This window comes from Cryptomeria japonica, chromosome 1, assembly GCF_030272615.1.
Source record: "Cryptomeria japonica chromosome 1, Sugi_1.0, whole genome shotgun sequence".
NCBI classification, from domain to species: Eukaryota; Viridiplantae; Streptophyta; class Pinopsida; order Cupressales; family Cupressaceae; genus Cryptomeria; species Cryptomeria japonica.
In genome coordinates, this window is record NC_081405.1 from 431,556,605 (window position 1) to 431,583,244 (window position 26,640).

The 26,640-nt window shown below is 40.3% G+C and overlaps 1 protein-coding gene across 2 annotated transcripts in view; it reads right to left on the reverse strand.

The window, feature by feature from the left end:
- Window positions 1–26,640, reverse strand: part of LOC131064997 (sodium/hydrogen exchanger 1) — a 279,796-nt gene that overhangs the window by 95,711 nt on the left and 157,445 nt on the right. For both annotated transcript variants that reach the window (XM_057999375.1, XM_057999366.2), the window contains exon 10: window positions 4,590–4,691. In XM_057999375.1, the coding sequence (XP_057855358.1) occupies window positions 4,590–4,691 (102 nt within the window). The remainder of the gene's footprint in view (window positions 1–4,589; window positions 4,692–26,640) is intronic.

Here is a 26,640-nt window from a genome sequence, read left to right on the forward strand (position 1 = left end):
AGGGATCCCTTATAGGTTTGAGGCCTTCATCCAGTAATCTGGTCTGTTCTCACCAACAGTTTGTGGATGATACCATGTTGATGGGGAAATCTTCTGTGGCTGAAGCAAGGAATCTGAAAAAGGCCTTGGATGACTATGAGTCGGCGTCTGGCTAGATGGTTAACAGACAAAAAAGCTCTTTATTTTTCTTCAACACTCCGGAGCCTAGGCAAATTAAAATTGCCAGAATTCTGGGATGCATAGTGGATTCTATACCATCTACTTATCTAGGTTTGCCCTTGGGTACTAAACCTCATGATTCCTTCTGGAACTCATTGATCGATAGATTCAGCAAAAAGTTAGCTGGATGGAAGGGTGCTCTTCTTAGTCAAGCATGTAAAATTCAACTTCTTAAAGCTACTCTTCAGAATCTTCCTATCTATGCTTTAAGTCTTTTCAAAATCCCCTCTAAATTTGCTAAGACCGTTGAAAAAATTCAAAATAACTTTCTTTGGTCTGGTGTGGAAGAAAGAAAAATAATTTCGCTTATTAGTTGGGAGGTTGTTTGTAGACCAAAAAATGTGCGAGGTCTGGGTCTTAGGCATATTAAAACTATGAATAGGGCTCTCCTAGCTAAGCAAATCAGGCGAACCTTTTCCTCTAATGGTGACTGGAACAGTATTTTAAGGAGCAAATATTTGGCCAATTCTGGATCTCTTAAGACCTTTCTTGAATCTGCTATTTTGCCTTGGGGATCGACTCTCTAGAATGATATAATTAGAGGAAGGAAAATTATTGAAATGGGAATCGGCTGAAGCATAAGAAAAGAGAATCAAGCAAGGTTTTGGGAAGATAGATGGATAATGAAGGAGCCCTTAATTTCCTATGAAAGCTTCAATGTGTGGGGGTTGAAACTTGCAAGGTTCTATATGGTACTAATGTTAAGGACAATTGGAGGAATGGTGGATGGGTGGATCTTTGCTAGATCAACATGGATCTTGCACTGATTCAATCGTCCTTGTCGGCTGTTCATATGGGATCGCATCAACAGAATGATCTGTTAGTTTGGAATCCTAACCCGTCTAGCAACTTCTCAGTCTCTTGGGCTGTCTCGCTAATGTCCTATTCTTCATCACCCCCTCCCCTTCAGGGTAAAGCATGGCTTAAACACCTTATACCTAAGGTTAATATTTTCTTCTGGATTCTTCTTCAGAACAAAGTGCTCACGGTTGATAATCTCTGCAAACGTGGCTTTCAGATTCCCAATCGATGCTACCTATGTAAGGAAGAGGCGAAAATGATGAATCATCTTTTCCTCCACTATCAGTACGTGACTATTATTTGGGGAAGAGTTATGTCTCTATGAAACCATAGAGGACCTCTTCATCCAGTGGAATACACCCTCTCCGAATCCCACTATTCGCAGATTATGGTCTTTTATTTTTCCCCACATTGCCTAGGGTGTATGAAAGGAGCGCAACAATAGAATCTTTAGGGACAAGGAGGCTCCGGAGAATATTGTGTTCGAGAGAATATACAGGCTAATTGTGGAAAACATAAATTGCATCCCATGTAATGAGGATAATATGGAGGCTGTGGTTTGTACTGGCTATGACCTTAAGGTGGCAAAAGAGTGGCATTTCAAAGGTGATGTCTCTAAGGCTTCTAAACCTATGAAAAAGTATCGTGAAGGTGTTTGTTGGATTCATCCCCCAAGGGGTTGGATAAAAGCTAATTTTGATGGGGCAGCCAAGGGTAATCCAGGGCTGACTAGGAATGGGGGAGTGTTAAGAGATCATAATGGCAACTTCATTTCGGTTGTGGCACTCTCCTTGGGCTCACAGTCTAATCACATACCTGAAGCCATAGGAGCTTTCCAGGAAATTGATCTTGCAAATAAAATGAATTTCAAAAATATCTGGATTCAAGGTGATTCAAAAAACATTATTGAGTGCCTTCTTAGCAAATACCCCCCTCATGGACTATTAAAAGTTGGATGGAAGCTAAATCTATCTTATCCAACTTTGAGAAGGTTAGAATTTCTCATTCCTTTAGGGAAGCTAATAAGGTGGCCGACTATTTTGCCAATGAAAGGGTTAAGCATATGGGTCGACGGATGTGGCAGGCTTATACTGAATTGGGTGCTAACGTCAAAACCTTAATTGATTATGATATAATTCATGGGAAATCTACCATTTTTAATAATGATCAAGCAGAGTAGATATTGGTACAGTGTTATCATTCGATATGGTGGCAGTGACTTAATTATCTCTACGGGTGACGAGGGCTGGCATGTATTGTGGGTGCTTTGGTCTCGTTGCTAGCTCTTTGTTGAGCTTCCTTGCTCTGCAATCAACAGAAGATTTGCTTGTGAAAAAATGGGGGGCAGCAGGAAGAGGGTTGAGCCGAACAGTTGTGAGAAGCACAAGAAAAATATGAATATCTGGAGGCATATCGAGAGGGGGGATTGAGTCCTTTTCTCGGAAAGCTCCATGGTGCTAACCCTAAAAATATAGAGCATTTCGCCAAGAACTAGAAGGAGGATGGGATTGTCCTCTCTGGAAGAAAGGTTAAAATTGATGAGAATCTCATTGGGGAAATCATTGGGCTCTCCACAGAGGGGATGAAGTTCTTTCGTGACAGAAAGTTCTCAGATGAAGCGGTCATCAATTTCCCCAAAATTGATGAGGAAAGGGAGGTGCTGGTCAAAATCTCTAACAGTTATTTTGATGCTATGAAGATTAAGACGCTTTGGAGGGAGGTGATCAGAGTTATCATGGAATATATCACAATAGACGACAGATTTACCAGAGTCTACGGCTACCACTTTGCCGTCCTCAACCATTTTCGACACAAGGTAAGGATTTATTTTCCTTACTACCTGTTTTGCTCTCTAAAACATAGTAAGAAACACCGTAAAAGCCCTAGGAAATACCCTATCCTGCATGCGAACCTTATTCTGTTAATCCATGACCATTTTGTTAATATGTCGGCCCCATCTAACCCCATTTCGCCTTCGGCCTCGAAAGGTTATAATACTAATATTAGCCTATCTGAGGACGAAGGCGAATGGGATACCGATTGGGAAGAGGAAGAGACTCCCCCCCTAAGTTTGAGTCGAAGAAATCCTTACAGACCAAGCCCTCTAACAAAAAAGTCTCCTTTGTGAAAACCCTCACTGGCTCATCTCAAAAAGCTAATATCAAGGAGAAAGCCCTTCCCAAGAAAAAGTTGGTTTCCTACTCTAAGGATTCCCTAGAGGACTCTTTCGTTGCCCTAGATTCCTCTAATGGCTCCCATTCCTCTCACCCTCAAACCAACAGAGAAAATAGGCCCAGATTCCTTGGTGATCTCAGACCTGAAGACCACTACTTCAAGTCTGACAGGGAATTTCCTGATGATATTATGGCAGTAGCTAAAAACGGGGTGGTTGACTATTTCAGAATTATTAAGTGGGTTTTTCATGAAATTAAGGACCTCAGTATAAAGAATAGAGTTGTTACTAGTAAGCTGGATGAAATGGAAGCTAAAGGGGTGTCTCAACAGGTTGATGGGGTTTCATGGACTGAAGAAGAGAAGATGTCGATGGTCGAATGCCTTCAAAAAACTATCGAGCATATGGATAAAACAAAGAAGGAAAATGAGAAAAGGATAAATCTGTAAGAGGCAATTGGCAAAATCCAGGTTACCATGAATTCCATCATGAAGCAAAGCCACAAAATTGTAAAGAATTCTGCTACTACAATGAACACCTTGGTGGATAAGTTGGAAAATACTCAACAGGGGGCCCTGATTGATGACTTGGAAGCTGACAAAGACAAAAGCCAGAAAGAGGATTTTGGCCCTTCTAAGAGGACTAGAGCCAACCTGAAAAGAAAATTGGATTCTGCACCTCAGGACATCCATGAGTTGAAGAAGGTGGCTCAAGAGATGAATAACCTAGAAGCCGAGATTGCTGAAACATTAAAGTCCTTAGGCTAGCTTTGTTTGTCTGTTGCTAGTCTTTTGCTGAATTTTGTCTCATTGTTGCTGTCCTTTTGTGTCTGTTTAGCAGCTGTCCTGTCTTAGTGGACTTTATTTGAATATTTTATCTTGTTTGTAAACTCCGTGGTTTCGGGTCCTTGTAAAAACCCTTTTTTCCTTAATCAAAAACTCATTTTTGTATACATGTAACCTTGTAGGGATATCTTATATGGTCTATAATTTTTGGGGACAACTAGGTTGTATAAGTATGTGGGAATCCCTTGGTTTTCGTCTAATAACACCTTACAGTCAAATGAGATTTTGTGTCAATTCATCATTCATTTGTTTGCTTTTCACTCATAACCTAGACAAACACAAATATTATTTTCCATTGTCCACATTGCAGGAAGTCTCCAAAAAATTTCTGGCTAAAGTTCATAGGAATGCCATTTTGAAAAGCTTAAACATGCTTTGTTTTCAACAATCTTCATATCTAATATAATCAAATAATCTAAAAAGCCTTTCTCATTCAAGGAAGAGTAAGAAATTCAAACATCTACAATTATGGATGTATGCATACAATCTACTCAATGAGTGATAATGACCGTGAATAAGCTCTTAAGCTTTTGCAAATAATTGAGCCTTACCTTCCTTCCACCATTTTCCATTTATCAATATCCAATGCATCCATGCCCACATAGAGGAAGATAAAAGTTTCAGCAATAAAGGACATAGTTGCAAATGCATGCCTGCATCCATAGAAATAATGCAATAAATTTATTAAATAAGAAAAGAAAAAAAAGTATAGAATTTTAGTGCCAACACATGCTCATATTTGACCAATGACAATAAACAGCAAAAGGCAATGATTGAAAAAGTACAAATTACAAAGAGCATCCCATCAAAGATGAATATTTTTAAAATAGCCTACTATGTTATATAGGGTCATAGTTTTAGAATCATTTTTTAGACATCAAACCTTATTAGAAACCTTTCCATTACTAAACTTTAACCGAGGATGCATAACAAATAAAAAATACCAAACTATAATCAATATAGATTGAGCGATTTTCCTGCCTATCAGCCCATGTATCTATGTATATATCTTTAAAAAATATGGGTATTATTGAATTAAAAATTAAAATACTATTATACATATAGATTTCCTAATAAAATATATTTTTATACTTTGCTAAATGAGGATAGAATGGGTCCCCAGCTACTGGGATACAAACTTCCATTCACTTTTATTAGGTTAACACCTATTAGACAATTAGACAAGACCGAAGTCCTAGTGGTAGGAGAATTGAACAACATACACATGCAGTTGGCATCTGATCCAAGAGTGCAGCAATTCATTGAAATTTCAGTAGTGGATATTCTTGACAGATATGGCATGCTTCTAGGTAGAGATTGGTCTAGGAGATTCAATGGGTATGTAGCTACCAATTTTTCACAAATGTGGTTTCCTTGGAGAGGAATTTCTAATCAGATAAGGATAGAAAGTATGCCAAGATTGAAGCTCATGATAACGGAATATGGTGAATACAATGAAATTTTGTTTCTGGAAACAAACCTTGGTCTCTATAGGCCAAAAGTAGAAGAAGTTTTAATGTTGCATGGTTCAAAGATGGAAGAGGATTTGCAAGAAATTCCAAATTCTACTAAATTACTTGTTGAAAGTGATCAGGATTCATCATTCAAAGAAAGTGAAAGTATGTTTGAAAGTTTAAGGACTTTTGTTCTCAAAAGTGTAAAGCAAGGGATTGAATTGGGAAACTGTGCATGTGTCCAAGATTTGTTGTTACCCAACTGGTGCAGAATACATAATGCTTCTCATTTCGAACTCTCTTGCGCAATGTGTAAGACCACTCTAGACCAGGTCCAAAAAAGAATTCCTAAAGCATTGATATTTGAGAATTTTAAAGTGCCTGAAAGCGGTAAATGTGATTCTAATGAAGGCTTACCAAAAGTAGAGATAGTGGAAAGTAATGAAGTTGAGTCAAAGCAAGACTAAATTCCAGAACAAGTGCGTAAAGAAGTTAATAACAATCAAGATCAACTTCAAAGGACTCAAGAAAGTAACCAGGTGTGGACATTAGGTTTGATGGGTCTAAATCCAAGAAGGGAGCTAGGACTAGTTTTTAATTGATTAGTGCATCCAGAGAAGCTTATTTGGCAGCACACAGATTACAATTTCCATGTACAAACAATGTGACTAAATATGAATCACTCATTCACGGCTTATTGCTTGCTATTAGAAAAGGAGGTAAAATTCTACATGATTTTGGAGATTTTGAGATAGTTATAAGACAAGTAAGAAACAAATATGTTAGTTATGACAAAAGATTGAGCTGATGTTGCAACCAGTGTGGGATCTCATAGAAAGTTTCGATGCCTTCAACATTAAGCTCACATATTGATCAAGCAACCAAGTAGAAAACTCATAAGCTCAAGTTGTAAGTTCCTTGGAACCCCTCGCCATGGAAGGATTGAAGAAATTTATAGTTGAACTTACTCTAGTGCCTTCAATTCCTGATAACATTACCAGTTTCCAAGTGCTTGAAATTGATAAGTATATACTAGACTTTTTAACGAATCCAAATATATTTGCAGCTCAAATAATTGATGAAGAAGAAACGGAGGAAGTTGAGTTTGATCCAGAGGGGAATATAAACTTGAAAACCAACACTATCCCTAGGGGTATGATCCAGTTGGAAATAATTTTAGATCCTGATAGGTGGAATGCCCTTAATATTTGAGAATTGAAGGGACCAAGTGTGAAATAGTGAATCTAAGAACAGAAAATGAAATGAAAAATGTTTTCAAAGGGAAAGTTTGTACGCTGAAGAGAGGGCATACTTAAGAGCATAAGAGAATTTCCTAAGGTGTTTGCATGGAGCTATGAAGATTTGAAGACATATGCTACCTGCATCATCACGCACACAATTCCTCTCAAGCCTAGAAGCAAACCCTTTCGACAACGCCAGAGTCTAGTCAATGCACTATTGGCACCACTTATTTATCAAGAAGTGACAAAATTATTGTCAATAGGAATTATCTTTCCAGTGTGACACTCAACATGGGTCACCAATTTAGTCCTAGTTCGAAACAAGAATGGATAAATAAGATTATGAGTTGATTTATGGAACCTTAATCTAGCTTCAAAAAAGGACAATTATCCTTTGCCATCATTAGACGATGTCTTGCAAGTCGTGAATGGATCTCAAATGATGTCCTTTTTGGATGGTTATTCAAGATACAATCAAGTGATAGTTGAACAAGAGGACAAACTCAAGATTGCTTTTACGAAGAAATGGGGTACATTTGCATATCCAAGAAAGCCATTTGGTTTGATCGACACTGTGCAACCTTTCAAAGGACAATGGACATTGCTTTTTAGGACTTAGTGGGAAAGTCCATCATTATTTATATGGATGATCTCAAAGTATTTTCCAAGAAAAGAGAAGATCATGTAGACGATTTAAGGAAAAAATTTCAGAGATGCAGAAGATATAGGGCTCTCCCAATTGAAAGAACTGTATATTTGGGTCACAGAGAGAAAGTTGTTAGGACATGTGATTTCAAAGAAGGGAATTTTGATTGATCCCAATTGTGTAGAAGCAATTTCAAAGATAAACCTGCCTACAAGTAAGAAAGAATTGAAGTCCTTTGGGAAGATCAATTTCGTGAGAAAGTTCATAACTAGATTTGCCGAGATATTTAGACCTTTCAATGACATGTTGAAGAAAGATGCAAAAATGGAATGGACCCCACCAGCAAAGAGAGCCTTTGAAGAAATCAAAAAAGCAATTGTCGATGCTCCTATTCTTGTCAATCTAGACTATACAAGGCCATTTTACTTATACTCATTTGCCTCATATCATAATTGTGCAGCTATACTCACTCAAAGACGGAGGAGAAAGATGAACATCCCATTGCATTTATGAGTGCAACACTCAAAGATGCGGAATTGAGATATCCAAATGTTGAAAAACAAGGATACGCATTGGTGAAAGCTATCAAAAATTCCAAGCACCATTAACTTGAGAAGTAAAGTTCATGCCATAGTTCCAAACATAGATGAAAAATATCACATAAAACTCACGACTCGCGAGTACTCGCAAGCCCTAATCTAGTGTGAGGTACTCGCCTAAATACTCAGCAACGATTTTTTACCTCACCCACGGCAAATAAAACCCTTAAAAATTGCAAGAAAATAGCATGAAAACTGTGAAAACTTGGCAGAAAAGTTAAGCCTAAAAAATGCAAGACATATTTACAAGTTTCTGGCCATGATAGAGGGAAGATAAAGACGTGATTAACAGAGGAATAGCATAGGAAGGACGACGCAATTAGGGCGCAAATCGAATCGATTTTTATTTTGTATGGTAAAATCATATTGTGCTTAATCTTACGTCTCTCGAATCAGATATTTTACGGTAAAAATCATAATAGCAATTACCAAGTACTTCATAGGCACAAAAATAACGCATACTGTTTTGAAATGTGGTGACCACAAAACAATATATTATTAATGTAAATAATGTTCCAAAAATATGACATTGATTTAAAACTATAAATGATTAAATGTAAATAATGTTATAAATAATCTATTAAATGTAAGTAATCCCATCAAATATTTATTAAATGTAAATAATGTTATAAATTATTTATTAAATGTAAAATAATACTATAATTTTTTATGAAATGTAAATAATAATTAGAAATTATTTATTAAATGTAAATAATGCTATAAATTATTTACAGTCAATTTGTAGTTTTAAATTCTATTTACGTTCAATTCGGTGTATATGAATGTTTTTTAAAATATTTTAAGAAATTATATATTTTCAAATGTTCAATAACTTTGCCGTTTTTTGCCAAGTTTTTTGGGAAATCTCAAGTTTTTTAAATTTTTGGGCCAGCCGAGTCATTGTCGAGTCCGAGTTTTCAACAATGGTTCCAGATGCCACAATAAAAACACTCTTAATGTAGAGCATGCTAGGTGAAAGAAGAGGAAGTGGGTCGCCACTATCCAAAAGTATGATATAGAAATTCAACCAATAAAACTAGTTTGTGGACAACTACTGACACAAACAATAGCAATTGAGGGGCCTAGATTGGTTCAGCAAATTACTGAACTCCAAGACGTATCTCATGATGAGTGGTACAACGACATTGTGTGCTATTTCTTCATTGAAAGGTGTCCTCATTTGAATGTAGTACAAAAAGAGCATGGAGAATGAAAAGTAAACGTTTTATGCTCCAAGGCTCAATTTTATACCGAAGGAACCATGTGTTGTCCGTATTTTTGTATTCACAAAAATAGACAAACCCTTTAAAAAATTTGTTTAAAAATGAAAATTTTACTCAAGACACGCTTCCCGAGGTAAAAAATTATTCGCCCTTGGACTAGCTTAATCCTCAATCCATCCTCGATCCACGTTTCAAATTTCATCGCATTCTAAGTTCGTTTGCTATGTTTTTCCTTCAATTTCGGGTTTTTCCTTCCTAACTGCAGGTGGGAAATTTTCCTTGGATTGCAAGTTTTATTTTTCTCTTGTTTTAGTGTTGTAGGGAAATTTGAAGTCAATTACAAGTGCAGTTTATGTAATTTTAAAACTTGTAACTTACTTTTTATTTTCCCCTTGTTGTTTTATGTCCTTTAAGTCATTGTAGGAACTTTTTGGACATATTGCAAGTGAATTTAAAATTGTAAGCTATAAGAACTTGTAATTTCTTATAAAAATTCCTACTTAAGTGATTTTAGATGTGATAGGGATTTTATTTCCCTATTACATGTTTTTGGTCTTTAAGTTGTTTTTCACTTGTAGTAGGGATTTTATTTCCCTATTACAAGTCATTTTTAGTTTTAAGTCATTTAAACTTGTAAGGGGGATTTTATTTCCCTATTACAAGTATTTGTGACTTGTGTTTTGCACTTTCAAACCCGATTTACCTAACAAATGAAAGTGAAGTAAATTTAAACTTATAAAACAGTTTCTAAAACCTGATTACATGTCTTTGAAGGCATTTTAAACTTGTTGCTTCCCACCAAGAACCCGACCAGCATTCTCCTTCCTAGAGTTCAATTTTGCAAAGACATCTAGTCCGATTTTGGTGGAGAATCCTTGAAGCTAGGGAAACGTGGCAAGTAGAGATCGATTTTTATGCATTCCTAGCTACGTTTTGAAACACAATGCTGTTTTTGGAATGCATTTTTTACCAACAAAAGTCATGGCTTTGAGAGCCACGTTTTTCCACCATTCTTGCCACGAAACTTCCCTTTGCCTAGTCATTTTGGTTTCTATCTATCATATGTGGGCTTTGCAAGGCGTTTGACCTATTCTTCCTCCATTTTGGTAGCCGTTTTTACTGTTTATGCTTCAAATCTGAGTTTGCAAAAACATGGCTGGGGTTTTGGAGCTTAGTTTGTTGTCTATTTAAGGAGGCGGTTCTTCCATTCAAGGATTGTTTCATCTCTTTGCAAGGCATATTGATTAAGCAAGGTAAGGTTTATTTTCTATTTTGCTTTCATTTTCTTTCTTTTTTGCTTTCTTTCCTTGTTTGATCTTTCTAGATGTATGTTTTGTTTTTGATTTTGTTCAGGTTTGAGAAAGATTTTCCCCTTTCTATCCAAGTCTTGAATGTAATTTGAGAATTGCATTGTCTTTCCCCTTTCTTTTTTCCCTCTTTACTTGCATTTCGGTTTTTTTTAAACTTGATTGCAAGTAAGATGAAAAAGTGAGGTTTTCCCCTTTGGTTGAAAAGACTTAATCATCTTTTGCCAAAAGTTCAAGTTTCAAAGTTATTAAAAAGCTTGTCCTTCCAATTTCGGGTTTTAAAAACCTGATTACAAGGTTTTTCCCATTCTTTTGAAGATGATCTTCCAAAATTCTTTCCTTTTTCATTTGCATTCATCATCCTTGTACACACATTCCATTCCCATTATCTTTTCCATGTCAAAATTCCATTTTTCACACATTCTTCCATTTTTCTTATTACAAGTATGCTTGCATTCAAGTTTTACAAACCCGATTGTGAATATGTCCCACCCCACTTTCATACTTGTAACATATCTCCCAAGATCCAAAATTGACCAAAAGCCAATTTCCAAGTGTTCCTATGTATTCACCATTTTCCTCTCAAAGAGGGATAGAGTTTTTCCCATTGAAAAGAAAAAATATGTTTCATTTCGCTGACCTTGATGTTTCTTTGATACTTCTAGATCTTCATCGCAGCGTGCCAAGTTCTTGTTCAATGTTTGATCTATCATCATCTTCTACTCCAAAGAAGATGAAATACAAATATGACAAGTACCAGAATGAGATCTCTCCTTCTCAAGTTTCCTCTTCCATGGAGCATATTAAGGATACGGAAATAGGGCATGTTGACATGTCAGAGTTTGTTAAAAGGGTGGTGGATCCAAAGGATAGTAATATGCAGCGCCTATTGGACAGCCACATTCACCATGCTTCTTCTTTTCGGTGGTTGCCCTAGAACCTGAGTTTGTTCTTGCTTGTGCTCATCATTTTGATAAAGAGACAAGAACTATCAGAAATGATGATGGGGAGGCGATTATACATCTTGATGCAGACATTATTGAGAAAGTTTTCAGAATACCACCAGCACCTGTGTATATGGAAATTTCCAAAGATAGTGCAGATAGATATTTTGTTTCAAGGGAAAAGGATTGCAAACGCCACATTAACAGGTGGATCCATGAGCCACAAGCCGCTTTCACAAGGTGGGCTAAGTTATACCGTTGCGACTTCAAAATGGGAAATTGGAGACATTATTACTCTCCTCAGTAGGATGTTGGGTCTAGAGCATTCTAATGTTTTTGAACCCTGGATGTATCAATTTATCATGTTTATAAGGGAGTCTCATCACATCTCATGGGGTGAAAATCATCAGTGATGCTTTGTGTGAACAACTTGGAACAGTCCCTACCACCATGATGTTCTACATGAACTCATACCTAGTGTATCTAGCAACATCACTTAGACACTTCCCTAGTATTTCTACCAAGGGTGATCGCTCGCTTATACCCGCATGGGATTACTATGACCAGCTGCATTTGAAACCCAGTAGATTACATTACAAGAGGGTTCAGGATGCATTCTTTGGTTATTTTATATGTCAGTTTGACAAGACCCTAAAGAATAGAAGAGTGTCAGATGAGCCATGGGAAAGAGCGAATGAATATGCTTGCTTCTTCCTTCAATTCCCGACTTTCACTTACATGAGAGTTGGATGTTACAGCGGGCAGCCGTACATGCTTCCTAGATTCCCAACTAATAAGATTATTCTTATGGAGTTGGGAAGATAGATCGTGGTTGTTCATGCACATCAATCTGTCAGGCATAAGGTTGGGATGGGGATTTCTACAACTAACCCATTGAAGATTGGCCAGTACTCCCTCATTACATCCACCAAAGCCAAATCCATGGAGACCGAAATGCAGGAGATAAAACTCAAAAAGTCCTTCATAAATGTGCATCGCACAGAGGATATTTGGGTGGATCTTCGTACAGAGAAAGAAGTCCGTAAGATGGATTATTGCAAGCTCACTCTCGAGTAGATTGTTGATCTGAACCTGGTGGACATTCCGCAAAGAATGATTGATGATAGAAATGTACTCAATTTAGAGTATGTTGAAAAGAGAGTTCATGAAGCGCCACTTCCATCAATTCATTGGTCACATAAGGAGGGTACTTCCATTCTTGACAGATTTCAGCTTAGCTTAGCTAACATTAACACTTGGCTCAAAAATAACGATTTTAGACTCATTAAGATCAAGGTTGGAAAAGAAGATGATTCTATAGGACCTCTCGGACATAAGTTTGAAATCTAGATAGATAACAAGGAAGGTGCATCATCTTCGAGCAAAAGAATCAAGTTGCTGGTTAGTCGTGTTGACGTGTCTAAAATCGCATCACTACGACTCCATCCGGCCAACGCAGAATAAAACACTAATAATCCTATCCTCTCTTGAAATAAGGAAATCCCTAGTGCTGTTTTTTAATTGATGAATGGGGATTACCTCAATGTTTCGGTTGTCAGGGCTTAACTGCAGGATAGATTAGCGGTTTGATGTGTTTTGCTGGAAACACAAAGGGGACTTAAGGTTAGACGGACGGATTCGAGCAAGTTACCTAAAGTTTAACAGTCCTATATCATTTGATTTCACTTGGGTAGATACTATCTCAGCTTGACTGTATGGTTTCTTCTTGATAAAAAAAGGGGAAAAGGAAAGGGAAAAGAGATAGAGAATATCTAATTAATCACTGCCGAAAAGGATATGTATCGGGCCCGTGCTGAACAGGCCGAGGGATACATCGATAAGCTCCTGCGGCCATTACACAACCCCTCTGAATCCCATATTCCCCCAATGGCATTGGCGCAAAGGACCACAACTGAATTTGAAGGAATTCGGGATACCGCAAAGGCTGTCAAGGAATGGGTGCAGGACATCAAGAAGAAGGGAGAACAGATCCTCAAAGAAGTAAAGGAAATGGCTCTCCATCAAGAGCTCACTCTGGTCAGGTTGTTGGAAGTAAAGAGGGAATCCCTTCACATGTATGAAGTAGCGGCCTCTACCCTTCCCCTCCTAAGAGCTCTTTTTTGGACACATACACAGATTCCCACACTGCCTGACATCCTAGATCCCCATGGCATCAGTGTTCTCAAGGAATGGTACTGGACCGTCACCATGAAGAACGACGCCCAAGAAATTATTGACAAAGAAAATGACGCATGTGAGACAATTCTGGGGAACATGCAAGAACTAGGCAAGACCATCCTCCGATCAATGGTTTCGGGATGGATAAATGACCTATCCGACAGTGTAATCCGGCCGGATTGGGAGGAAAGGTTGGGAGCAGATAAGGTTTCTTATTCCATTGAAGACTTGAGTTTTGCTGGTCAGTTCCATTCAGACATATTGTGCTTCGAGCGTAATCGCTCCAGCTGGAAGGACGGTTTAAGGCACGTAGACCAGTATCTCGAAGGCATGCAGTACAAAATTCGCCACCCTCCCATGCCACCTTTTAGTCCCCTCTTCCAATTATGCATCAAGTTTCAGGAATATGTCCGCAAGGAACGAGCAGCAGGTCGTGATTTATGGCGAGAATACCTGCACGGCGAAGACCAATTTCTACAGAAAGAATGTGAAACCACAATAGAGAAAGTAGTTTCTCAAAAGTGTCTTTTTTCCCTCCAAGTCTTAAAAGGTGCACTTTTGTCCCAAAAAGGTGACAGTTGACTTCTGGTCAACATATTGTAAAAGTTTTTGTACACCTCCTTTTTTGGATTATTTCAAAAGTTGTAATTATCCTTTTTGGTAGTTATTGCTCCCTTTGGGGTAGTTGTAGATATTTACCCCATTTATGGGTGTGGGTCCTCCTTTTGTAAGGATGAATCTGGGCCACTTGTCTAGATTAGATCTTGGCCATTCATCCATTTTTGGAAACCTATTTAAGGGGACTGGTTTTCCCTCATTTAGGAGGAAGTTCTTGAATCGTTGCGAAAGCTCTGAAGGAATTTTGCAGGAATTAATACAATGGATTAAAATTACCTTCAAGTTTCCTTGTGAGTGCATGGTCTCCTTCTTCATTTAAATTAGAAAGCTTTTAATTATGTCTATTCATTTTGCACAGCAGTTCTTACCAAGCATCTGATAGAACCTTCACAGTCCATACCATTAGAGGATAGCTGATTGCTTTTTTTTTCCTTTCTGCATGGTTAATCTGGGCTATTTTATGATTCAGTTCGATTATCGAATATATACATATCATGAATGTAGAAGTTCTAATATTGTATTTGGTAATATGAAAATCTAGTTTCTCCTTTGAAGATTGCACTAAGTTTATGCAAACATTGTGTCTGAATGACTGATGATGCTTAATTTGGTTTCCTGGAGGTGTCTGTCTGCTTGAGTGAACCTGCTGTCCTAGTTAGAATTTACAGTTCTCTTTCTCCCTACCCTTCCTTTCTTTCCTCCCAACTTTATCCCCTTTTTTTTTTAGAAATCTGCAGTCTTGCTAAATCAGCTTCAAATTAACCAACGTCACCTGAAAGAAAACCGTAAAAAGTCCCCAGGAATTTATACATGGAATTGCCAATCAAACGTAAGTCCCCTTGTGTTTCCAGCATAAGCACATAAAGCCACTGAGAGATCCCACAGTCAAGACCTGACAAAAGAAACCTTGAGGTAGTCTCCTTTGATCAAACTTAGAAAACAGCATTAGAGACTTCCTTATCTCAAGAGAGAGTAGGATAATCAGTCGGCTATTCTATTCTGCGTTGGCCGTATGGAGTTTGCAGCAATGCGATTTCAGACTCGTCAACAGGAGGACAAGTTAAAGACCACCTTTGTGGTGAAGCATGGAGTATATGCATACAACCGAATGCCCTTCGGTTTGTGCAATGCTCCGGCAACATTTCAGAGGATAGTTCTCCACATCTTCGACAAAATGTCTGTGGGAAACTTTAAGGCCTTCTTGGATGTTTTTACTAGCGAAGACACTCACTTGGTAGCACTGCGGGAATGCATGGAGAGATGTCGAAGGGCCAAGCTGGCCTTGAATCCGAAGAAATGCAGATTTATGGTGCCGCAAGGGAAGCTGTTGGGTGATATTGTTTGCAAGGCTGGATTAAAAACTGATCCCGATAAGGTATGGGTAATTGTGGAGATGGAGCCGCCCATTGACATGACTGGAGTAAAATCCTTCCTAGGACATATAGGATATTACCGGAAGTTGATTAAGAACTTTGCTCAACTTTCATTCTCATTGGACAAGCTGAGACAGAAGGGCCAACCGTACGTGTGGGGACCGGCACAGGTGGAAACATTTGATGAACTCAAGAGGAGACTGGCGGCCACACCCATTCTGGCCTATCCAAATTGGGACCGAGAATTCCACGTACATGTGGATTCCTCGAACTATGCCATTGGGGCTACGCTAGCACAGGAAGGAGGACATGGGCTGGACCACCACATATATTTTGCCAGTCACTTGCTGTCAAAAGTCGAGAAGAATTATAGTACCACCGAGAGGGAAGCCCTCGGAATGGTCTATCTCGTACAAAAATTTTGGCGCTACTTGTTGGCAACACCCTTTACTTTTTATGTGGATCACCAGGCATTGATGTACTTGGTGAATAAGCCCATTATTTAAGGCAGAATAAGCAAGTGGCTACTACTCCTTCAAGAGTTCACATTCACAATAATTGTACAGCCAGGTAGGAGCCATGTGATCGCGGATCAATTGTCCCAGAGTAAGTCGGGAGAGCCACCAGAGGGAGTCAATGATGACTTTCCCGACGCACATCTATTCCAAATTGCCGCACTACCTTCGTGGTATACAAACATTGGGGAATATTTGTCCACTTCTCGATTCCCAGCCGATATGTTACCAGGTGAGAGACGGAAATTGGTCCTAAGAAGCAGGACATTCTAGCTGATTAATGGGTTGCTATACAAAATGGGACTTGACCAAGTCCTCAGAAGGTGTGTGATGGAAGAAGAGATTCCAGGAGTGCTACGAGAAGCACACAAAGGGCTTGCAAGAGGCCACATGAGTCCAGACACCACCGCACGTAAAGTATTGTTTGTCGGACTATGGTGACCCACCCTATATAATGATGTGCGGGAATGGGTGGTGGGTTGTGATACTTGCCAAAGGGCACGGAAACCATTGAAGCAGAACTTTATGCCCCTCAACCCATCCCATGCCCAAGAACTGTTCGAGCGATGGGGTCTAGATTTCATCGAACCACTAAAGGCCAGTCATGCACGACGACGTCGGTATATTGTGGTAGCCACTGAATATTTGACAAAGTGGGCAGAGGCACAGGCACTACCAGATAACTCCGCTTTGGGCACTGCAAGGTTCATTTATGAACAAATCATTACGCGATATGGCATTCCTATTCAATTGACAAGTGATAAAGGTGGGCACTTTGTGAATAACGTAGTTAAGTTACTCATGACGGAGTTCAAGATCTTTATTCCCTGTCAAGCCCGTACTATCGCAGGGCCAACGGTCAGGCAAAGGCCGCTAATAAAATACTGGTATCGGTAATCTATAAATCATGCGGGGTTGAACAAGAAGACTGGGTAGAAAAGCTACCATCTGTATTGTGGGTGTACAAGACTACGTACAAAGTGACAACAGGGCAAACACCCTTTCAGTTGATGTACGGACAGGAGGCCATTGTACCGGCAAAGTTCATGGTCCTGAGTCTAAGTATAGCAATTGAGAACCGGCTAGGAGATATGGAAAGCCTGCGGGAGCGACTGTACGTGTTGGGCAAGTTAGATGAACGAAGGATGATGGCCCAATGGGCTACCGAAGCCGCCCAGTGGGTGCTGAAGTACAACGGGCGAAATGAGATCAAACCTGGAAAATTCAAAGTCAGATGGCTGGGCCCATATAAAATTCACGAAGTAGCTGAGAACGGAGCCATTAAGTTATCTACATTCGACGACAAACCAATAAAGGAGATGATGAACGGGTTGAAATTAAAAGTCTACCACCACAGGCAGTAGTGGAATGACCCAGTTCATCCGTAGGTGGGGCCTAGCCGACCAATTTGACAAGATAATTATTTTTAATTTTATTTTTAAAAAAAGGAAAATGATGGACAACTTACCGTAGGGTTTTGTCATTAAAACCGTACGGATTCGATAAAAAAATAAGAACAGCACATGATGAAATCCGTACGACTCAAGCGCAAATAGTACGGTTGTCAACATTTTCGTACGGGCAAGTAAATGAAATTTTGTACGTTGGCAAAACAGAGCCAATCGAAATTCGTACGGCTACAAGAGGAGAGGAGCATACTGTACGGCCACAGGAGGAGCATCGTACGTATGGAGCTCAAAGGAAGTCGGAGCCAAATCCATACGGTGGGCAAGTCGTTCACGCTAAACCAGAACCGTTTGTACGCCAAGCATATAAGCAGGGAGTATAAGCAGCCGTATAGGTGAAGACATACGGTGATTCCGTATGGTGAGGGCGAGATTTATTACAAGGAAATCGTCGAGGTCAATGCAAAATCGTATGATCGTGATTGTGGTGGCACTCGGAAATCACAGAGTCCGTACACCCATTTGTCCGTACAAACCAAGGAGTGCATAATTGGAATACGTACACGTGGTTCATACAATTGGGTGAGGGTTCCGTACACAGCTGGCTCTAGCAAGTTGTTTCATGGACATGAAGTCGTACAAGGTAATGTGTGAAGAACCAAATTGCATAGACCGTACAACGGCCCAGGGAAGTAACGGAATTTGAAAAATAATGTGTTGTCCCGACAATTAGAAGAGTCAATTAAATGGAGTTAGGAAAACCAAGACTGGGGAAGCTGGACTGGCGAAAACAGTTGCAGTAGTTAGAGCAACCGTCTAAGTCAGGAAAGCTGGTGGAAGCAAGCATGACAGGCATGGACAAGGGAAAGAGAGTATTGCAATCTGGAGTAAAAGTTGCAGGGCCAACAGACACAAAGGGCAAAAAGACAACAATGCTGATAAACATTACATCCGACACCATTACATTTGAAGGACTAAGTGGCAGTGTATGCAGAACCTAGTGGCCAGAGACCCCAGATAATAATTTGATTAAGCAATCTCTCACGAAAGCACGGTTGCACTGGGCAATTCAAATGCCCATCTTTGTGATCAGGGATTTTGAGCCCTATGTGCGAATGATAGTGGCCACATATGACAGTGCAACAAGGGCATCGACATTCTCTTATCAGCAGAGCACTGTGATAGTATCATTTGCACCCGAGGATTTTGCCAGGGTCTTTCGCATACCAGATGAGGGGAAAAACATAGACAAGAACGCCACTAAGATGTCACCAGAGAGGAAGGAGTAACTGCTACAGCTGATATGTCGAAGTGATCTCTCAGAACAGGAATGGGCAACGATTAAGGCACCTAAGGGCAGAGGATTGAAAAAACCGTACATCATTCTAGGAGAATGGCAATGCCTGCTAGATGTCATGAAAAGAAGACTTACTGGAGCCAGCAGGGCATCGAACATGGCGATACGCATGATTGCACTCATGAATGGACTGAGGAATGGGACGGTGTACAACTGGGCTGCAGTCTAGTCCGACAGAATTCATGAATTTCTAAACTTACGACACAAAGCTTTTTATATGCCGTTCCATGCTATTGGGTTATTCCTTGATGTTGTATGCACACAAGTCTCTCCGAAGAGGCATGTCTGGAAACCTCAGGAGACCTTGGAATCTTTGCAGCCAGCTATATTCTATTGGACCCACCTGGATACCGTCACAAGCAGTGGGGAAGCCCATTCCAACAGGAAGTGAAGGAGACCACCACAAGTGGTAGTGTCAGAAAATGAGCAAGAGATAGAGACAGTTGAAGAAGATGCAAAGGAAGAGGTCGATAATAGTACAGAGGAAGGGGAAGATTCCGATGATACTTCTTCTAGGAGCAGCCAGAGTAATGACGCATTCCGCCTTGCTAGTCGAACAAAAGTAGAGAAAAACCCCTGGTAGAGAGGAGAGGTCGAAGAGTAGTGGTCGCGTGGTGTCTTTTGGGCACGTACCAAGAGGTATTCTTGGATTACCGGCGAGTGGAGTGCGACTTGCGGCAGTAGGCCGACTGGTGTTTGCACCAGCAGTATTTACTTTGGATGGAGGATTGACACCCCTCCCAGCTTCGAGGGTGACGGTGGGAGCAATACCATCCGTGCCCATTCCAAGATTTGAGCAGTTGAGACCCCAACCTCCATTGCCGACACCCTCTAGTGTCACCACAGCAGTCCCGGCGGGAGACATACCAGTGCTTCGGGCACAGAATGTGGCAAAGGAAGCTCCAAAAAGTGTCATCGGTTCACAGCGAACCTCCAGCGAAGGGCACAGTGACTGGAATGGACACAAGTGATGATGCCACCATGGATGAGTGGCTGAGTCGCTATGAGATGCCTCCTATGCCACTAGGGGGACCCCAGCCACGTCCTTTTCCCGAGATTGTGGACCTAGATGAGGGTAGTTCTCATCAAGAGGAGGGGCGGCAGGGGTTGGCGATGAACTTCCTGCAGGACACCGTTGGGTTTGGGGAGGAGACAAGAGAGATGCAACAGCAGATGAGGGCCACTACAGAGAGCCAACCAGGGATCATGGAGATGTTTATGGCGGAGATGGGAGCCAGTACGCAGAGAATGGTAGCGGAGGTCGAGGCCAGTGCACGGAGATTGGCAGCCTCTATTCAGGAGCAGGCTCTCGAGCAACCCGCAGTGGAGGGTCTCCTAGCCTTTGCCACATGAGGGTGTGTTGAGGAGTTTGGCAGATGTTTTGAGGCCAAGGGTTGACCTGTTGTGGAGACTCCGGAGATGTTGACAGAATGGCGGTGCGAGGAGACAATTGGGGCTAGTGGGGTACACTTGCTTCTTCAGAGGGTGGAGCAAGCATTCCAGGATGTGTACTACCAACTTAGGCGTACCCAACATAGTGCATCTGCAGCAGAGACAGAGCGGGTGGTGTCCATCACAGCTCGGGAGCAGCTAGTCACTCACCTGCACACGATAGAGATGGAGTTGGCACAGCAGAGGGGCTTGTTGATGTGTATTTTGTACACGACCAAACACAAAATAAAATACCTAAAGGTACCTTATCCTCTCTTGAATAAAGCTCCCGAATGCTGAAGATATCGCAAAAGGATCAATCGGAGAAGCTTCAAGGTTCCTGTTATGTAGGATCTCTACTCGTGGATAAGCTCTTTGTGGTATGATGTGATTTTGCTAGAATCACAAAGGGACTTACACTCGATGACCTGAACGTCTGATTTGCTGGAATCACAAGATTTCACTGGCCTAGACTTTGAAAAAAAAGAAAAATGATGAGGGCAAGGAAAGGATCTAATTCTGACACTAAGAATGTAGGAGCAATGAATAACCTTTGGTGAAATTCTAACTAAGTCTTGTTTTGACATCCCAGGACCATCTCCACAAGGTTAGTGCGATCTTCGGAGGAAAGCTTTATGATGTTCAGATCATCGCTATAAGCATAGACACCATCAGGTTGATGCATATTAGTGAAGAAGCGACAATTGAAGTTAAGCTTAAGCTAAATGATTCCAATTGACTACACAAGGCAAGTCTACAATCAACAAACTGCTAGTAGTATGGATATACAAATTTCACCATCAATCAAACACATTTCTTCCACTCATCTAATAACATGAAATCAAATCTGAGAAGTATAAAGACCATGCAAATTGTTGAATCGACCCATAGATTTCACCATTTCTTCAATGAAGTTTTACAAGTCATTTACAACAACATCTTGGCAACAATCTTTGCCTTCTCTTGCTATTCTATTCTAATTGTTATTCTATCAACTGGTTATTCACTATTAGCTAATTATTCACCTTCTAACTACTGACTATTGACTAACTATTACTCTTTACAAATGAGGAGCCAGGGCTTATATAGTGCCCACAATACAATTCAATGGCTTAGATCAATGGCCAAGATTTTACAATAAACCCTAACTAGGGTTTGTTACAACAAACTCAATTCTGGCCAATGAAATAATTGCATTATTTGGACACATGTCTTCTCTGTAATATTCGACCAATGGAGAACCGGGGTAGGTACATCGAAGTTTGTGCCATCTCCCATGAGTCAGGTACATTGAATTTGGACACGCTGAGGTGGACCAACCCGATTGGAGGAGTGATGACTGGGATGCCTCCTTGTCCGACACTTGGTTGATGTTTAATTTGGTGATGTTTAGAAGCTAACTTTAATTAACTCTTCTGAAACTATTGGCTTCTTCAACGAACCCTTGCTTTAACCTCGTTTGTCTTTGATGTGTAGGATGGATGGTGTACCTTTCCTTCAAACGCTGGACTGGAAGAGGTCGTCCTTGATGATGCTGGGCTGGAGAAGGCCGTCCTTGATGATGCTGGGCTGAAGAAGGTCGTCCTTGTTGATGCCGAACTAGAGAAGGTCGCCTTTTAATAGCAAGACAAACAAAAAGATGATTAAGGACACATGATAAATTCATTTCAACATAGCATTTTCAACTTAAATCATCAATGAAAAGATATCAACATGAAACTTGCCCAAAATTTTCTCCAGGAACAAACCCTATAAGAATTTCGCCCTGGACCCTTTGGAAGGGTCAGGAGCGAAATTCCAACTTTAGCTCAAAATTCACATTTTTGAAGGTCAAACATCTTTCCAAGGCATTCCAAATAGCTTTTCTCACCCTAGTCCAGGCCTGACTTAGCACAAAATTTGGAGAAAAGGATGGTTTTAGTGTTTTTCGCTCTGGACCCTTTGGAAGGGTCAGGAGCAAATTTCTCTGTTTGTAGCTCATTTTTCATCATTCCAACTTCAATCCACTTCACTAGGCAAGGAAACACTTTTCTTCTCTCATCCAACCCAAGTTTATCTTGATTTTGCAAGGCAAAATAGGTGATTGAAGGATTTTCGCCCTGGACCCTTTGTAAGGGTTAGGAGCGATTTTCTTCCTCTGGCCTAGAATCATCACTTTTGGAAACAAACATCAACTCAAAGGCAATCTCAAGGGCATCTTTTACCTTGGTCTAGGCATAGCTTAGCATAAATTTGAAAGGAATAAGTAGATTTTAGGATTTTCGCTCTGGACCCTTTGGAAGGGTCAGGAGCGAAAATCTTGTTTTAGGGCTATTTTGCCATCCTTTCAACTTCAAATCTCCTCCAAGGCATAGAACATCTTGTCTCACTCCTCTCCAGGGTATAAAAACCAAAATCTTGTCTTGATTTGCAAAGAAAAAGGAAATCTTAGAAATTTCGCTCTGGACCCTTTGGAAGGGTTAGGAGCGAAATTTTCATTAGGCTTCAAAATTTGCATTCTTGGCAACCAAAATACACTCTAAGGCAATCCAAATGACTTCTCTCACCCTTGTCTAGGTTAGACTTTGCTCAAATATTGGAAGAAAAGATGGTTTTTAGGATTGAGAGAAAATCATTTTTAGGCTTAATTCCTTCATCTTTCATGGTTTCTAGCAACTTAAAGTCACTCTCAGAGGCAACTTCTCCTTGATTTTACCTTAGCCCACACTTGATCTAGCAAAAAATTGATAGCAAAGAGAGATTTTGAGAAAATTCGCTCTGGACCCTTTGGAAGGGTTAGGAGCAAAAATCTCATTCTTGACCCAAAATCATCATTCTTTCAATTTGAAACTTCTTTGCAAGGTAGAATCTCATCCTTCATTGCCCTAGGAACAAGGTTTCATGTCCAAGAAAGGTCAAAAAATAGGCTTATAAGGAATTTCGCTCTGGACCCTTTGGAAGGGTCAGGAGCGAAATTTCCTTTCCTAGCTAAAATCCTTCATTTTCACAACTTCCAAACACTCTCAAAGGCAAGATCATGTCCATTTCCCCTTTCAACATGCTTTGGACATCACAATTTGGTCAAATAGGGAAGGAAATGAGGTCTAGGAGGATTTTCGCTCTAGACCCTTTGGAAGGGTCGGGAGCGAAAATCATGATTTGGGCTTGATTCTTCCTTTTTCCAACTCAAAATCACCTCAAGAGGTAACTAAACATCATCCTTCACCCAAGGGATAAGGTCTTAAGCCAAAACAAGGTCGAAAGAATAGGCTTGCAAGGAATTTCGTTTTGGACCCTTTGGAAGGGTCAAGAGCGAAATTCACCTTCTTGGCTAGTATCCTTCATATTTTCAGAGCTTTCAAACATTTCCAACGTCCAAACATGTCTACTCTTCCCTTCAAAATGCCTTGAATATCCAAATTTGGTCAAATAAGGCCAAAAATGAGTCCTAGGTTGATTTTCGCTCTGGATCCTTTGGAAGGGTCAGGAGCGAAAATCTTGATTTAGGCTTTAATTGCTCATTTTTCAAACTTCAATCTTCCCCTGGAGGCAAATATAGATTGTTCTCCACTTGAGGAACCAGGTTTTAAGCCCCTTCAAGGTAGCAAATGAGGATTATAGTGAATTCCGCTCTGGACCCTTTGGAAGGGTCAGGAGCGAAATTCCTAATCTTGGCCAAAATCCTTCACATTTCTATGTTCCATCACCTCAAAAGGCAGAGACATGTTATTTCCTTCCCAAATTCGCCCATGGAACAAGGTTGGTATCCAAAACAAGGGAGCAAATGAGGCTTATGAAGAATTTCACTCTAGACCCTTTGGAAGGGTCAAGAGCAAAATTCCTATTTATACTTTCAGGATGTTTGAGAGTGCTTTCAGACCTCCGCGAGTTATATTGCAAAATCTAGTTTTTGGAGAATTCTTCAGTTTTCCAGACTTAGTCAAATTTCAGGATCAGGACATTCCAGACTTAGCCAAATTTCAGGATCAGGACATTCCAGACTTAGCCAAATTTCAGGGCATTTGAAGATCAGGATGACATTTCAGACTTCATCACTCACCAACTAGACCTAGCTCGGACCTTCAGGAATGATACCCACTCACAAAGCAAGACACAATTAGCAACGAGAGCAAAACCAAGCCCTAAGGAAGACTCTCAAAGAAACCCTAATTCTGGGGCCCTGTGGACTCACCCTGGCTCAAACAAAGCCTGTAATCCAACGATCCCCTCGACAGCACTCATCCTGCAAAGGCCAACAGACAAAACCCTAAAAGACCTAGAAAACAAACCCTAGAAAGCAAAAAGCAGGGGTCCCCATTTGCAATGGGGCGATGTGTTAATACGTCACAACAGGGTTGAGCGACCAGTCTGGAGGAGTTGGCTTGTGCCAAGGCAGAATTCGCCCAAGAGACGGCAAGGCGTGCACAGGACGTGGCGAAGCGACCATCCCTTGAGACCTGTCTCACCTCTACCCTCGAGGAGTTGAACGGCAAGCAGAAGGAGCTCATGCAAGCAGTTCTTATGGTGAAGAAATCCAAGGAGAGGCAGTTGGTAGCTCAGCGAGATTTGAGGCATAGGACACAGCAGGTCCACCAACTGAGCGAGCAGTTGGCAGAAACAACACCGTCGGGCCCTTCTTCATCAGGGATGCCCTCTGTACCCCCTCAACTTTGATTTTTCTTGTTGTCTTGGTGTCATTCCCCATTTTGTTTGTACGTCATCTGGAGATTCCCTTCTATTTTCGGGGGGATGATGTTGTCAGGTAATTAAGTCATGTCGTAATTAGAATGTTAAGTGTGTTAGGGGGAAATAGTTACCTAACAGTTGCCGACAGTTGGCACCGAACAACCTATACCGTCACCTATATATATGTACTTGGGTTTCTATTTCAGTGTGTGGATATTGCTCAAGGAAACTATGTTTTGAATGTACTGGCATTTTGGAATCAATGAATATAGACATATCAGTTCTTACTTGCATCTTCGTGTACTGTTACATTTCCTATATCTTTGTACTGCTATGCACTGAATGCCCCTCTAGATACTTGAGAAACTCTATCCCTTCAATGCAAAGACTAATAGCAAAGACTCTAACACAACTGAGAAAGCAAAAAGTGGGGGTCCCCATTTGCAATGGGGCGATGTGTGAATACCTCACAACACTTCTCATCATCAATGCACAATACCATCAATGAAAGTCACATGCTTGATTTGCATCCATTATATTTCCATCCACCAAAATTTGCTTAGGAATATCCATCAACAAATGCAAGCGTGGAATGGTCTTCTCTTGAACATCCAAAAATTCATCACATGTTGTGAGTATGACCTAAATCCTATCCTGAATGGATACAAATCTTTCATATATGTGTATTGATTCCTCAATGAATTCATTTTCTTTATCAAATACATTTCCAATCCATTTCCTTGTTGCTTGTGTTGTCAACTCCATTCCTTTCAAATCTTCAACTAACTCCCTTGAAAGTGTTGCAAGAGGGACGAATGTTCCTTTGGCGTGCTAAATTGGATTCATCAATTGTCGTATATAATCCTTCAATTCCTTTTTTCCACTTTGAGCTGATTCTTCTTTTCTCAATCTTTCCTTGATTGCTTTCAGTGATTCATCCAATTCCTCAGCCTCATGTTCCTTCGTTGTCAATCCCAAGTCAACAGTCACAATTTCATACTCTCTTGGAGTTATATCCTCTTTTGCCTTGTCAACCTTTGGAATTGCAACTTGCACCATGCAGGATCTTGAAACCTCTTGTGTAATCTTAGAGTACTTCTCGTCTTTCTTCTTCTCTACGGTCTTACCAATCCTTCCTAGAAAATCCTCCAAGTTATTAGCTGGATCATTTTCCAGCTACTGTAGCTTTCTTTTTCATTCAATTCCTCAACCATTCAGGAACCGTTGACTGCTCTACAGCTTCATCTAATTCTTCATGTTATTGGCATCCTCGAAGTGTTGATATAATTCCTCCATCAAAATCTTCATTTGGAAAACTCATGCCTGCATCTTTCAAGACCTCTTCAATTGGTATTGTTCCTAGCTCCACTATTTGACCATAAGGAAGGGCTTCCATATCATGAGAAAGATTTTCCCCTTGGTTTCTTTGTAGAATAGACTCCAAAGATTCATTAATACTTTGACTAAAATGTCCCCCTTAGTTTTTTTATTTTATAACACAACAATATTCACCTGTTAAGGTTAGGATAATCAAAAACTTCCACTAAAAGAAAATTCTGAAAGTAAAGCAATCACTCAATAACTTGTTCAGCAAGAGGACTGAATTAAGCAAATGACAATCACTCCAAAACTTTCCAATGGGAGG